Below are 14,229 nucleotides of genomic sequence, written 5' to 3'. Positions count from 1 at the left end.
TATTTATATTCGAATATATTTTCTTTCAACTTAAGTTCAATTGCCAAAAACAGTTTTAATGGTTGGATGGATAGACTTGTTCATCTGGTCTGCCTTATGTGAGAAAAAAAAAAAACACAAAATGAGGCAATTTTGCAGCTTAGTTTAAAAAAAAAAAGTCTTTGACTGAGCAGGAAGTTACAGCTTGTTTTTATAGTGCATCAAGGTCTTTCATCTCAAACGATCAAGGAAAATTTGATTCCTCCTGATGTGACCCCTTTATGCACTTTCCAGCAGCGGCTTTCAGAGCATTTTGTATGCGTCTGTTCCAGCAGCCCCGTCACACGTTCTCTCCCTCTCTCGTATTAGGGTCTGCGCGCGGCGGATAATGACCCCACTGCTCCTCCCTACGACTCCCTGCTGGTGTTTGACTACGAGGGCAGCGGCTCCACAGCGGGCTCCGTTAGCTCCCTGGACTCCTCCAGCTCTGGAGAACAGGACTACGACTACCTCAATGACTGGGGTCCTCGCTTCAAAAAGCTGGCAGACCTCTACGGAGGAGGGGGAGATGACTGAAGGTGGGAACTCGAGGAAGACGGGGGGGAACGGAGAGGGCCAGGAGAGACAATTGGCTTCTCAGATGTTTTATTGAGAAGTCGCACGCCAAGCCTCCAAGTGGGCTGATTATCTCTCAACTAAAGTTCCTCTGCACGCTACGGAGGCATCGAGAGGGGTTTGGTATTGCCCTGCAGCCTGCTTTGGACCTTTGCTGCAATCCACAAGTATTTTACGGCTTTTTACAATATTTCGCGTTGTGGTTTCTTCAGTGTTGTTTTGTCACTCCTCTCGGACCACCTAGAGGCTCAAGATGGAATCGAGTTGCGACAACGAATTCTCGACGTGTGGGAATAAAACAAAAACGAGTGCGCACGCTCGTTTTTTTTGTTCGCTTTATCACTAAAGAGAGTTCCACACACACTTTTTCTCTCAACTTGAATTTCAGTAGAACAGAAGCACTGTTGTTGATAAAGTGCCTTTTGTGGTGTGTTTTGTATCGGACTCCTGCAATCTCAGGGTCGGTTGCCATTTTGAAAAGTTTCTTCTGTTGGGCACACACTCCCCAGTTCCTGTCCGCTCTTCTCGACTACCTTTTGCTTTCCTTTCATCCCTGCATTACCGGTGCAGAACGCCTCTTTGACTACTATGTGGAAAACAAACAAATGAAACAGAGAATGTTTTGTCAAGACTTTTGTTGATAAACACAGGACTCATTTTCCCTTCAGAAATCTCATTCTCCCTTCAGAAATTGGAGCGTATGAAGTACAGTGATCCAATTATAAAAATCATAATTTCTTAAATTTTTTTTGGTTTTTTTTTTTTTTTTTTTTTAACTTGACCGACCACGACCATATAATGTTATGTTGTGTACTGGTTGTGTACAAAAAAAAAAAAAAATCAAGGTCTTTATTTTCTAAAAGAAGAAAATATATTACTGGAGAATGCCTTTTAGCTCATACTCTTGCCTGCCTTGTACGATTTTGTGTTGCGTTTCCGAATTGTAAAGGTAATTTAGGCATGACAAGTTGCCAGACAGCGAGACTAAAAGTGATGGCTGAAGAAACCCGACTCTAAAAGGATTGCATCAGAAGAAACCTTCTTTTTTGTCTTGAACATTCCCCTTTTCTAACTTTATAAGTTGATTCAAATATTAGACGTGCATGACTTCTTTCAAAACAATGTCTCAAATCTCTCGCACTTGTTCCTCTGTGGTCAGAATGTGAAAAGTAGTTGGCAAAGAATATACACAATACGGAATAAATATAATCTGAAAAAAATAAAAATAAAAAACATACAAAAAAAATATTCAAAATGTTTAAAATGCTGTAAAATACTTATTTTTGAAGTATTATTTAAAACATCTGCTGCTCTTCAAGCTCCAAGTCGGGCTAAATGACAGTGTCTGGGCCTATTTGTTTTTTATTGTGCTTGAATGTGTGTGTGTGAGTGTGTGTTTGTCTATATCCTGTAGGATTTTTTAATTCTCTTTTTATATGTTTGTCTTTTGTATTTTTCTCTTAGGTTTTACGTTCATTCTTTGGCTTTGAGAAATGCAGCAGCGTTCTTTTTGTCTTGTCGTTCTGAAGAAAGTCTGTCTCGTGCGTTCTGTCCCTGGATAAGGGTCTAAACCTGCATTGCAGAGAAGCTTACAATCATGCCTGCTCCACCATTCAGTGTAACTGATTTCTCTTTCCATTCATCTCAAATATTGGATGTGCTTTAGAGAATAAACAATCACAATTTTTGAAAAAACAAAACAAGAGGAAGATTCTCAAGTCTCTGTCCTGTTCATAACAGGTTCATGTCTCTTTTCTTCTCTCTCATACTTCCATGTTTCTTTCAGCAGCTTGTCATAATGTTTTCTGGGCATGAGTGTGCATTGCTTCATGCCATCAAGTAACAATTGAATTAAGCTGATATATCCAGTATGGGATTTCTGATTAAGCCATAAAATCAGGCCATTTAAAAAAGGCAGCGTGATTATCATTAGAACTTCTGGATTTCCATGCATTACCATTAAATTAACATTGACTTAACATAACTTTGGAAGACTGCTCCTCCTACACATTTGCCTTCAGAAGCATTAATAATGAAGCACTCTGTCCAGTGATGACAACACTTATCTGACAGAAAGTTTCCTAGATTTTTCACATGTATTTAAATGAGCCATGAAGTTCTTTCCCATGACCCAGTGAAAGGTCAGTGTACTCGAAGGGCATATGGCATAATTAAAACATAAGGCCCACCACTAATGACGAATCTCTGGGAGTGGATTAAAGCTTAAGACCCTGAAAATGTATGAAATTACAATTGAGTAATGAGATTAAAAATGTTATAAAAGTTAATACTTTATCTCTCTTTTCCCTTTTTTTAATATCAACATTTATGTGATTTTTGCTTTATGCCTTATTAGGACTATCAATCAGTTTAACATTATAATTGCATTATTTTATGATATATTGGTTAATTTGCAAATAATTGCATTAAATATTTGCAGAGAAAAACAAAGGTAAAAGTTCATATTTCCATATCATAAACCTATCATCTTGCAATCTATGTTGCAGCGGAGTTTGTCAATATATCCAGGGTACACTTAGGGATCGTCCAAACAGGACATGGTCTTGTAGACCACCTACAATATATATTTTTTTAAAATCAGCTTTTTAAAGCACATTTTTAAGTCACTTTGCCACATTAAAAACAAGACAGGGAAATTTGGTTTGAACTGTCTAACCTCTAAAGCATGCCACAGCTCTTTTCATTTTGATCTCATTTATTAACCTCTCGCCCCTTTTAAAGACAGATACTAACTGACAGTTTATCAGTGCTCTTCCATTAGTTTCAGTAAGTACAACTCCAGCTCGCAGCATCCCTCTCTCTCTGCATCTCTGTTACCCTTTGCATACTAATGGCGAACATGTTCTGTTTTTATCTATTCTTCATGTACCAAAATTGTGTATGAGTATCTCTCTGCGGTTTCAATAAGTCAGCACACAGAGAGAGTGAGAGCTGTAGGGGATTGGAACTCTCTGCGGCCGTGTCTATCAATTAGTGCTCTGATTAATCCCTCGCTTTAATCTCATCAAGCAGAACACTGCTAATAACCCACAGACGAGAAGAGAGAGGGATGAAGAAAGAGCAAAACTATAAGAGCAATGTGTCATTAGATACAAGAAGGGGTGGTAATAAAGGAAAAGAGGGAGGAGAGGAAAGTGGGGAGCGTTCATACGAGATGGCATCTATCTTTGGGGTGAGATGTTGAAAATCTATGGCTCTCTTTTGTGGAACACAAAATTTTGAATAATGTACTGATAGAAATGTACAGGCTTAAGTTTAAGACATGTTTTGAATTATTTAATAGACTAAAGTAGGACTAAAATATATATATTTTATAAGCTTCCATATCTTAAAATGGAGGATTAAATCCATGTTGAGAATAATACTATTTAGAATGTTTGTAGTATAAAATATACCAATATTAATTTAAATTAGGCATCATAAGTTAACATTATAGAGTTTTTAATTTTACTTAAGGTACAATTCTGGCACTTTTTTTCTGAACGTGTTTAAGGATAAATATACAGCGATCAGAGGAAATATCTGATGAATACTGTTAACGATTAATCATAATTAGGAATTGCTGAGTACTTAAAAGTGCTGTATGTTAGATTTTGACTACTTAAAGCTGCAGTAGGTAACTTTTGTAAAATTATATTTTTTACATATTTGTTAAACCTGTCATTATGTCCTGACAGTAGAATATGAGACAGATAATCTGTGAAAAAATCAAGCTCCTCTGGCTCCTCCCAGTGGTTCTATTGCCATTTGCAGAAATACATCGCTCCCGTTTAGAAACAACCAATCAGAGCTGCGGTCCGTAACTTTTTTGTGTTCAAAATGTAGAAAAATTTATATAATAAGCGAGTACACCATGAATCCATTTTCCAAACTGTGTTTTTGGCCTGTCCTGAATCACTAGGGTGCACCTATAATAAGTGTTTATATTCGGACTATTTTAGATTGCTTCGGGATACCGCGGCGGAGTGTGATTCTTCATTGAAATAAACAGAGAGAAGTAGTTCCGGCTACGATGAGTTCCGCAAGAGGCAAGCAGTTCTGTTTATTAACCACTAGAGCGTCAAAAGTTACCGACTGCAGCTTTAAGCATAAACATACAATAATATGTGTGCAGATATTTGCAGATATTAAAACACAGCGTATTTAATTTCATTAATCGTCGTTCCTGTTTGTGACGTCAATCTGGCAACCTGTGTGTGCATCAAGTCTGACGAGAAGGGAGCCAGGTGAAAAGTTGCGAATTATACTTATGCGCAAAATTGGAAAATCGCATAAAACATTTGCGAACAAGCACCATTTCCATTCAACTAGTCAAAGATAACAAAATCCTCACTTCCTGATAAACTGGCACTATACATCACAAAAGTAGGAGAAGCTACGGAGTATAATAATTTTCCTTTATAATAAACTAATTGCATCTCAGAGTGAGCAGACGAAACATAAAGAATCCGGTTATTGCTTTTGGAGGTGGATGCTGCTGTTTTGGAACGAAGTTGTTTAACAATTCTGGGAGGCAATTACTGTATAAAGAAATACTTTAATGACAGACTTTGTGTCTGCATTTCCAAATGACCATAACAACATTTCAGATGCTGTGGAACAATATTGGTCTGCTGCTTAGTCAGGATTTGCCATCCCATAACACAAAGTCACATTACTTTTTTATGCAACTTTTTTCTCCAATTGTTCGCATTAACCCTTTTTCACAAATCAAAAACCACCACAAGCAAGCGTAAAACGTTTTTGCGAATTAAAGCATTTTTATCAGAAATATAGCGTTTCCATCATTCATTCTTATGCAATACTTCAAAATGTGCATAAAAGCAGGGTGATGGAAACCCAGCTATTGACTCTATCTACAAATCTCAATTTGGAGTGCCAATGGTCCATTTGAGAGATAGGTGGCGGTAATTCACTTTTAAGACTGCGATCCACTGTAAAACAAGAACAAGAAGAAGATGATGCCTCACATGCAGGCTGAAAAAGAAGAAGACGCGAACATGCTCAGGACAGTTCAGACATTGTGGTGAAAATCAGAGGTAAATAACAATATATATACTTTTCAGTTTCTTGCACAGAATAATCATTCTTTGTCTGTACACATCAGTGTATCGTCACGAGCCACAGGGTTTAATTTAGTTTTGTTTGTATATGTGATATGACTCTCAAAGCTGTGATTCCCATCCACTGACATTATAGGACTGACAGACTGCAACAGTTTGCGTTAAAAATCTCCCTTTGTGTTCTACTGAAGAAGCAAAGTCACCTACATCTCGGATGCCCTGGGGTAAGCAAATAAACATACAATTTTCATTTCTATCGCTTTAATAGCAGCTCTTGTTTTTAGTAAAGGAAAGTGTTTAAATCAAGCCAGCTATAAGATTCATTTTCTTCGTAAAATCGGTTCTCAGGCAGCCAAGCCATGGCGGTAGAAAAAATACAGCAAGGCACTGATGGATTGTTCTTTCGCAAATACAAACTTAACAGGTGGCTTGCAGCCAAAGCTGTGTGTGTTATTAATAAAGTTTGCCCTTTCAAATACACTTAAACATATTTTTCATCTACTCAATATAGGTCTAGATTTCCAAGGCTAAACTTATTTTGGACAGTGTACAGTACATGTTCCTGTGTACATTATTGATTAGGGTATCTTAATTGAATGTATACAGGTAAGTGCTGAGAGCATCCTGAGCAAACAAAATCACTCTAGGTCTATGCTTTGCTGACTCAGCTCTTCTAATATGAGATGCAAGTCGACCACAGAAAGTGATTCAGCTATGTAAATTAAATGAATACAAAGGAGCCTTGCCGTTTATTTGTTAGTGTCTGCTGTAATGGCCGTCCATGTTTCGCTAAACCATCATTCAGCATTATAAGTACATAAACTGGGAAATAGATATTTCATCAGCTCACTAATAATATATGCATATGCAGTAAACAATGGATATAGCATGCCAGTCTTGGACACTAAATTATTATTGAACACAATATGCTTATATTTGGCAACTAGTAAATGTTTTGTTAACGTTGCATTGAGATAGGTTTAGTCACTACTAGGGGGATGTGTAATCCTGATACAGCAACATGACACTCCATACTAAAGTCAAAATGCAGCTTTAGCAGAACTCTGGGATCCCTTTGGGATGCAAAAGTTGGTTTTTCCCATAGTGGGCGTGTCTCAAGAGAGACAACTAATTGGCTCTGCCCAAAACACACAATCTCCATGGATCTGGATTCTGCTGTATATATATTTCAGCTGGAAGGTGTCATACTGTTCTATTTCAATAATATCATTTTGCTGAGTCTGATGAGTTGTTTTTGTGTGTGTGTGTGTTTGCGAGGTGGTGAGCTATTTGTCAATGGCCCACAAAAGTCAAGTTTGCTGAGTTTATAGAATCAGTGGAAAACCTCTCGGGTGAAGTCTTCATAGAAACAAAATGGTGTAATCTGGGAATCATTTTAGTCATGTGAAGTTGTAAAACTGACAAAACTAAGTTTAAAAATGGCAGAAATTTTCAGAAGGATAGTGACTAGATGCTGGATATAAAATTATCAAAACGGCTTATTTACACACCTGTATCTGTAAAAGAATATTAGATATAATGTAGAAACTTTGACACTGATTGATTTTATTGTTTCAGAATCCCCTTCTGGATGCTGAAACGCTCACACACTGAAATGTTTTGTGTTAGGAGCTGTCACTGAGTCATCCGAATTAGAATCTCATTAGAATGGTTACAAGTGGAAGAACATTTCTGAATGGTCTGATGGATGATCCGGATAGGTTTTAAAACCTGGAAGTAGTCATTACGAGAAACCATCTCTCCTGAATCAGTGCTTTTCATTGCTAATGTTTTAGTTTATCTAGTGTATACTTTCATGAATATCAAAAAGCAGTCTAAAAGAAGTAGAACAAGTATTTAGGATATGCTGACTCATGTAGGCCGGGTGAAGAAGCCCCTTTGGATGTTCTACAGTTGAGTTTGTGATACAATAATTTTTCTGTCCATGGAACTGCAATGGGAAATCAGTTTGCTCCCTGCATATCCAATATTCATATGGACAATTTGGAGCAAGCAAGTATCTGGAGCAGGTTGCAACCAACAGCCTAATTTAAGAAAAACCTGCCTTACAATGCAGGGACTGTGCAAGATTACACAGGCAGCTACGAATATAACAATTGACTAATTTCACTAAAACACTTTTGTCTTTGTAATCTTTCATCAAAATGTAAATTTGAATAATGAACTTGGTCCATCACTGGAATTACTTTTCAGCTGACATCATCAAGGATAAACTTCTTAAAACTAAAATATTGAGAGCGACTAGGCTCTAAATTGGGACAATAGTCCAAAAATGATAAATCGTATGGCTTTTGCGACCACCTTTCATCTACAGTCTAATTATAACACTCGAGTGAGGCATAATACTTTGAAGTAATAGCCGTGGTTCGAGAGGAACACAGGGTCCTCTGGTTCATCATTTTGGAACGGACAACGAGGGAACAAGAATAATCACTTCAGAAAAATTTCTCCACAAATCTTTTATATCCCTTATTTTCTGTTTGGAGTCCTATTAAGTTTCCTTAAGTCCCATTTAGCTGAAAAAGAAAAACCCCTGGCCTGACATTGGTACAAGGTAATACTCTTTACTTTTGTATGAGTTTTATGATTACCTGTGAGAAAGGATCCTAAATGAATTCAAACTTATTTAGTTTTCAACAGTGTGTTCTTGTTGGGGTCAAAGTGACCTCCAAACACGAGTAACATCATGTATTCTGAACAGTGCTATGTAGTAATGCAGAGGGTTAAACCTTCAGTTATATCATCCTCTAGGTTTTAAGGTCGGAAAATTGTAAGTGAAAATATCTGATAAATCAACACCTCTTATTTATATTTACATGAGATTGGGCTGAGAATCTGGCTACTGTGAGTCCCACAAAGTAAAATGATTGAGAATCTAAATGATTGATAGTGAAACTGCCTACCAATTTTCCTAATGCTCTGAATGGAATTATTTAAAATTTCATGGATTATGGGTTAAGAGACTATTTTAGGACTTCAATTATGAAGCAATTATAAAATCCCATTTTAACTAACATTTCATGAAATTCAAGCAGTTCAGTGTTAATTTTATTCACTCGTGCTGCATAGCGTCGATACTGACATATTTACTCTCATTAATTTACATGGGCATGTGTGAAAAAATACACACCATGTGGCTTGTACATAGTACAATTTATATATACAAGTATGTATTGATTTTATATGCATCATAACCGCCATAAAGCTTAACCCTATACTATTGTTTGGGAGTTGGGTTTGGGGTTCACTGGTGAAATCCAAAGATTGTGGATTCAAGCTCTTATCCCTAATTGTGAATAAGATGAAATTTAATTCAACATAATCCTACTGCTTAAAGCTACGTGACATCAGTCAAATCTGGAACATTTTGCTCTTTATTTAGCAGCTGTTGGACATTGTCAACACAGCTAACACTTACAATTTCCATGGGCAGGCAAACAATTACCATGAGGCAGTGCTGCGGTCGCAACGGCACGTGACACGCTCAGACGTGTCGTTTCATCAAAATGAAAATACCCTGTTTATCCTTCCAGCAGAGACGCAGCTCATTAGACAGACAGAAATCAGCGAATGTACAGATTTGCTGTTTATACTCAATGTCAAATCTTCAAGTTTCCATCCATTACAGACAGAAACACTGAGCAGGTGCTCATTTGCAGTTGCCTGTGTGTCCTGAAAGCACCGTCCTGGGAGAATTTTCTTCATTTGAAGTATAAATTCAACAACAACTTTGAGAGGGGATAACGATTGATTGTCTGTGTGCTTGCTTGTTTCTGCTTGTTTGTGTACGTTGCATCTCTGTTAATGGCTTCTTTTTATCTGAGAACAGTGGGATCCATTAAATAGGACCAAAATAACAGTGGAAAGGCACAGCGTTTTTCCCCCTGCACATTGTTGATGACAGAGCCTTTCCTGCAGGTCAGTGTTTTGATGGCAAATAAGCGAGACATTTAAATGCTTTCGACTTGTTCGTGATGATTGTCTGGACCTCTGTCTGGAGGAATAATCACAAATCAACATGTTTTGATGCATTATGTCTTCAAAATATCAATTTGAACCATAATTACAGACCGAAACTGTCAATTAATAGAGAAATTAGCGTAAATGGGTGATGGATGGTGGTGTTTGGTTGTATTCACAGGCCGTACACTGTTGAATCTAAACTTGAGAAGTTTGTCAAAATTGCATTAGGAAAGTGGATTTTGCTGAGCGCACACTAAAATATGATTTATTCCTAGTACGGTTTGGCTGTGAAATGTATTTGGCTCTAGCTGGAACTGCAGCATTTGAAAGAACAAGCTGTTTCAGTGTCTCATCAATAATATATCTTCTGAAAAACTATGTATTAGGGATCGGAACATCACAACACGCGATGATGGTCGCTGAGCTGATGAATTGGGACAGAATTTAAAGAAGCATATAAATGTGAACTTCCTTGCTCACGGCCTTGTTCAAAGATGCAACAGTTTGCTGGTTTTGATCCGTTGAGATGTGTGCTGAGAGAGGCCCTAGGCGCAGGATTCTTGCTGATGAAACTGTAGTAGTTGTAGAAGACCCACACCGGCTCACCAGGATGGAAACATTCTCTGGTCCAGTAAATGTAATTTCTCCTTTGGGTCATTGCCCAACGGCAGGACTGCTGAGGTGGTACCTTCAATGTACTCTCATGCAGAAATGCAAAAAAAAAAAAAAAAAAAAATGTGATAGTTTATTACAGACACCCTATTTTCTTTTTTTTGGAGCTTTTGCTTTGTTAAAATTACAGCACATGGTAGTGCAAGATTTAGGTTTAACTGTATATCTCTGGAATATATAATTGTGATTTATAATGTGTAAAACTTTTACATTAGCACTAAACTACTAAATAAAGTATATACCTTTACCATTATTATATTATCTAAAGCAAAATAAGATTATTATTTTATTGTCAAATCAATATTTCATGCTATCCACCTCATTTTTCAATGCAAAAGTAAACTATTTCCTGTGAAAATGCAAGATTTCTGATTCATTAGCTATAGGTAAATAACTAAATGATATGAAGTAAATAGTAACACTATTTGTGCTTCAAACCAGTGATTTTCATAAAATTAACAAATCATAAAAAAAAAAAGAGAGATTTTTAATGTGTAATACAAAGAATTATCTTCTGCTAACCAAGCCGGCAATTATTTTTTTCCAAAATACAGTAAAAGCAGTGATATTGTGAAATATTTTCACTATTTCAAATAACTGCTTCCTATTTAAATATATTTTTAAAACGTAATTTATTCCTGTGATTTCAAAGCTGAATTTTTAGCATCATTACTCAAGTCCCATGCTCTTTCAGAAATCATTCTAATAATCTGATTTGCTGCTTAAAAACATTTACTATTATTGTTATTATGTTGAAAACAGCAGAGTATTATTTCAGGTTTCTTTGATGATAGAAAGTTCAGAAGAACACCATTTATCTAAAATAGAAATAATTTGTAACATTATAAATGTCTTTATCATCAGTTTTGAACAATTTAAAGTGCCACTATTATGGGTAATGAAAGGTTCTTATTTTGGTTTTAGGAGTCCCCAAACAACATGTTGACATGCACACAAGGTCAAAAGCACTTTCGTTGTCTTATAATATGAATTATTTTTTTCCCCTTTAGTTGCTCAATGATTCATTTTTCCAAACCAAGATTATTTGGTCTTATTTTCATGTCATCATGCCTGTAATGCCTGATAAAGCAGCGTTTGTGAGTGCATTGCTGTTTTGTGTACAGCCGTTGCCAGGGAAACTGATATTTTTATTGCTCCAAAAGCAGCAACTAATGGCAAAGAAGGAATTTGCATTTTCATTCAGACCAACAAAAGACCAACAAATGGGCGGGTAATATGCTAATGAATCAAGTTGACATTTTAAAAAACGACTCGTTTCAATGATTCAGTCGGCTCTTTCTTTTGAGAGAATAACTTTACATCAGTAAAGTTTACATCAGAACATTAATGGAACAATGTGAACTAAAAATGTGGTAAAATGTTGTTGTAATCAGAACAAACAATTATTAACAGGTGAAAAAAACAAACAAACAAACAACTACAAAAAAAACTGTGACAGCCCATCTGAATCCGTCCTTCTTTAAAGGGGTAATCAGATTCCCATTTTCCACAAGTTTATATGCTTCTTTAGGGTCTTAAAAAAAGTAAATAACATACTTTGGTTGGAATTTCTCAATGGTAGTGTAAAAACAGCCTTTTTAACTGAGAAAATCTCAGTTTTCAACACACTGTTGGAGTCCATGTTGCTTTAAATGCTAATGAGCTCTGGTTGCCCCGCCCCTCTCTTCTGTGGGGTGACGAGCAGACTGTAAACTTCACCACAAAACTTACTAACAATAGCATTATTAGGACAAGTGATTTGCAAAGATTCGTAAAAACCCTTATACTCACTTCTTCTGTAGATGAAGCTGGATCATGAATGATTCGCGCCAACTTAAATGCATTTAAGCAGATTGGGAATCAGCGCATTTTCTTCAAAAACTAAAGTAAAGTTATTAGTCTGGGTCTTCAATGTCACAGATGTCAGAAGTAAATGACAACTGCTGTTCATTAATTCATCCAACAACAAACGTCATTCTGCCAGGAATGGAACAGCCTGATTTGAGAAAGGGGATTTTAAAATGCACTGGGTGGACTGGACACTGGGTGTATTTTTATCATTATAGGGTGGATGTGTACACACACTTCCAACACGCATTTATGTTCAAACAACAACAAAGGTGAATTTTGCATCCGATGACCCCTTTAATAAAGAGCTCGAGCATTTAAAGCAACGGAGGACAAAAGGGCAACGCGCATTTATAAAAAACAAACCATTAAGGCAACTTTAATACGTTCCGTAAATTATCATTATTATCCATGTCGTTGACAAAAGTATTAGCTGAGCCCGTTATCAAAAAGAATGGAAATAGCCTCTATATGCCATCACTCATCACTCTAAAATAATAGGAGCATTTCCTCTATAATTGAGCAAATACAGGTGAAAGCAAATACGGGCGAGAGAGAGCAGCTGTTGAGGTTGGTCTCATAAATTGAAGTTGACGTAGCTAAAATGAACACATGCACAAAGAGAATGGAACATAATCGCTCTGAGCGCGTCTAACAGCGATTCCAATGTAAGCTGCTGACACAAGCAATCTTACATCACAGCAAGATAAGTTACATACAAACACAAGGCCGGACCCTGTTGCAATAAAACAATGCGGTGATGACCTCTGCGTAACCAATCAATTGACAACTTCAGTTTTTATGGCATTGACGAGTCTGTAGTGGCAGGCAGTGAATACTATCATATGTCAGATGAGAAGTCACAACAGGGGGGTCTTTGTTACAGTAAGATTTAGGCCTCCTAACAGCGCCGGGATAATAGTCGGGTTACAACTGCTCCACCCAATCAAACCCAAAGTCTGTGTGATTTCTCCTCCGCCAGCCGCTGTTTACACAGAACATTCTGTGAGATGTAGCTAGGCAACCAGTCAGCCTCTTTCTTCCTCCTGAGAGGGAGCTTATATGGGCTTAGCTCTAGAGGAACAGTGGCCCTTTGCAGCGAAGAAGGGAATTACCATGGAAAACACTGGATTGTGCCCGCACACAAAGGGCAGAAGAGGGAGGCTGACATGGCAGAGGTATCTGAGGGATAGACCGACATCATTAGTGGTAGTCAATTTTGTCTCGAGTCGCTAAATCTACACGATGTGGTATAAGGCGGTTCAGGATACGTACTGTAAGATGGCACTTTGTGACCTTTGACTGAACATGCAGTCCTTTAGATTTACAGAATGAGCTACTTGTAGCCTAGAAGCATTAACTCGATCCATGGCGTCTTGCCTTGCCAACTGTTTTGAGTTTAACTGTTAAACCTGCGTATATCCAGAAGGGATGACTGTGACTGGATAAGTTTGAGAGCCAAAGTCTAACAATCAAGTGTTTAATCTATCCACACTGCTGATTTCGACAGGGAGGAAAACCATAGTTCCACCATAAAGCTGTCACTGAACAACCAATAACTGGTTGAAGTCATTTAGAAGTCTTTTAAATGCATGGTAATTTATGTGTAATTATTTTTCATTTTCAGCAACAAACTACCATTTGTCTCTAATAGACCCAGATGCAATAAACTCAGGTCTACAGTGCCACCTAGTGCACAACAAGAGAATAACCACGTGATGTCCGATTCATCAAAGAATGGTTCCTTTGAACTAGTTTTTTTTAATCATTCGTTTGAATCAATTCGCAACGCGTTTGTAAATCACTCGCCTGGGTGAAGTAAAACGTTGAAGTAGGGTAACCACGATCATAAAATCGAGTGATAACATGTTATATTTAAAAAGAACACTTTGACAGCACTAAATCCTGTGAGTAAGGGAACAGTTGTGATTCAAACGAATCGAGAGTGATGTATTTGAATCGGTTAATTAAAGTGAACGGTCCTTCTCAAATCTAGCAATTAGGGATTCCTATATGCATGACATATTATAAAACCACACCACCAAGA

General features: G+C 37.2%; 1 protein-coding gene across 1 annotated transcript in view; it reads left to right on the top strand.

The window, feature by feature from the left end:
• LOC127967721 (cadherin-4-like) overlaps positions 1-2,813 on the top strand; it is a 188,889-nt gene extending 186,076 nt beyond the window's left edge. The window contains exon 17 of the mRNA XM_052568361.1: positions 349-2,813. Within this exon, the coding sequence (XP_052424321.1) occupies positions 349-555 (207 nt within the window). The 3' untranslated portion in view covers positions 556-2,813. The remainder of the gene's footprint in view (positions 1-348) is intronic.
• Positions 2,814-14,229: the final 11,416 nt, after the last annotated feature.

The sequence above is a fragment of the Carassius gibelio genome, chromosome B11, assembly GCF_023724105.1.
Source record: "Carassius gibelio isolate Cgi1373 ecotype wild population from Czech Republic chromosome B11, carGib1.2-hapl.c, whole genome shotgun sequence".
NCBI classification, from domain to species: domain Eukaryota; kingdom Metazoa; phylum Chordata; class Actinopteri; order Cypriniformes; family Cyprinidae; genus Carassius; species Carassius gibelio.
The sequence above is the reverse complement of the archived record's forward strand: the minus strand, read 5'-3'. Positions and strand labels throughout refer to the sequence as shown.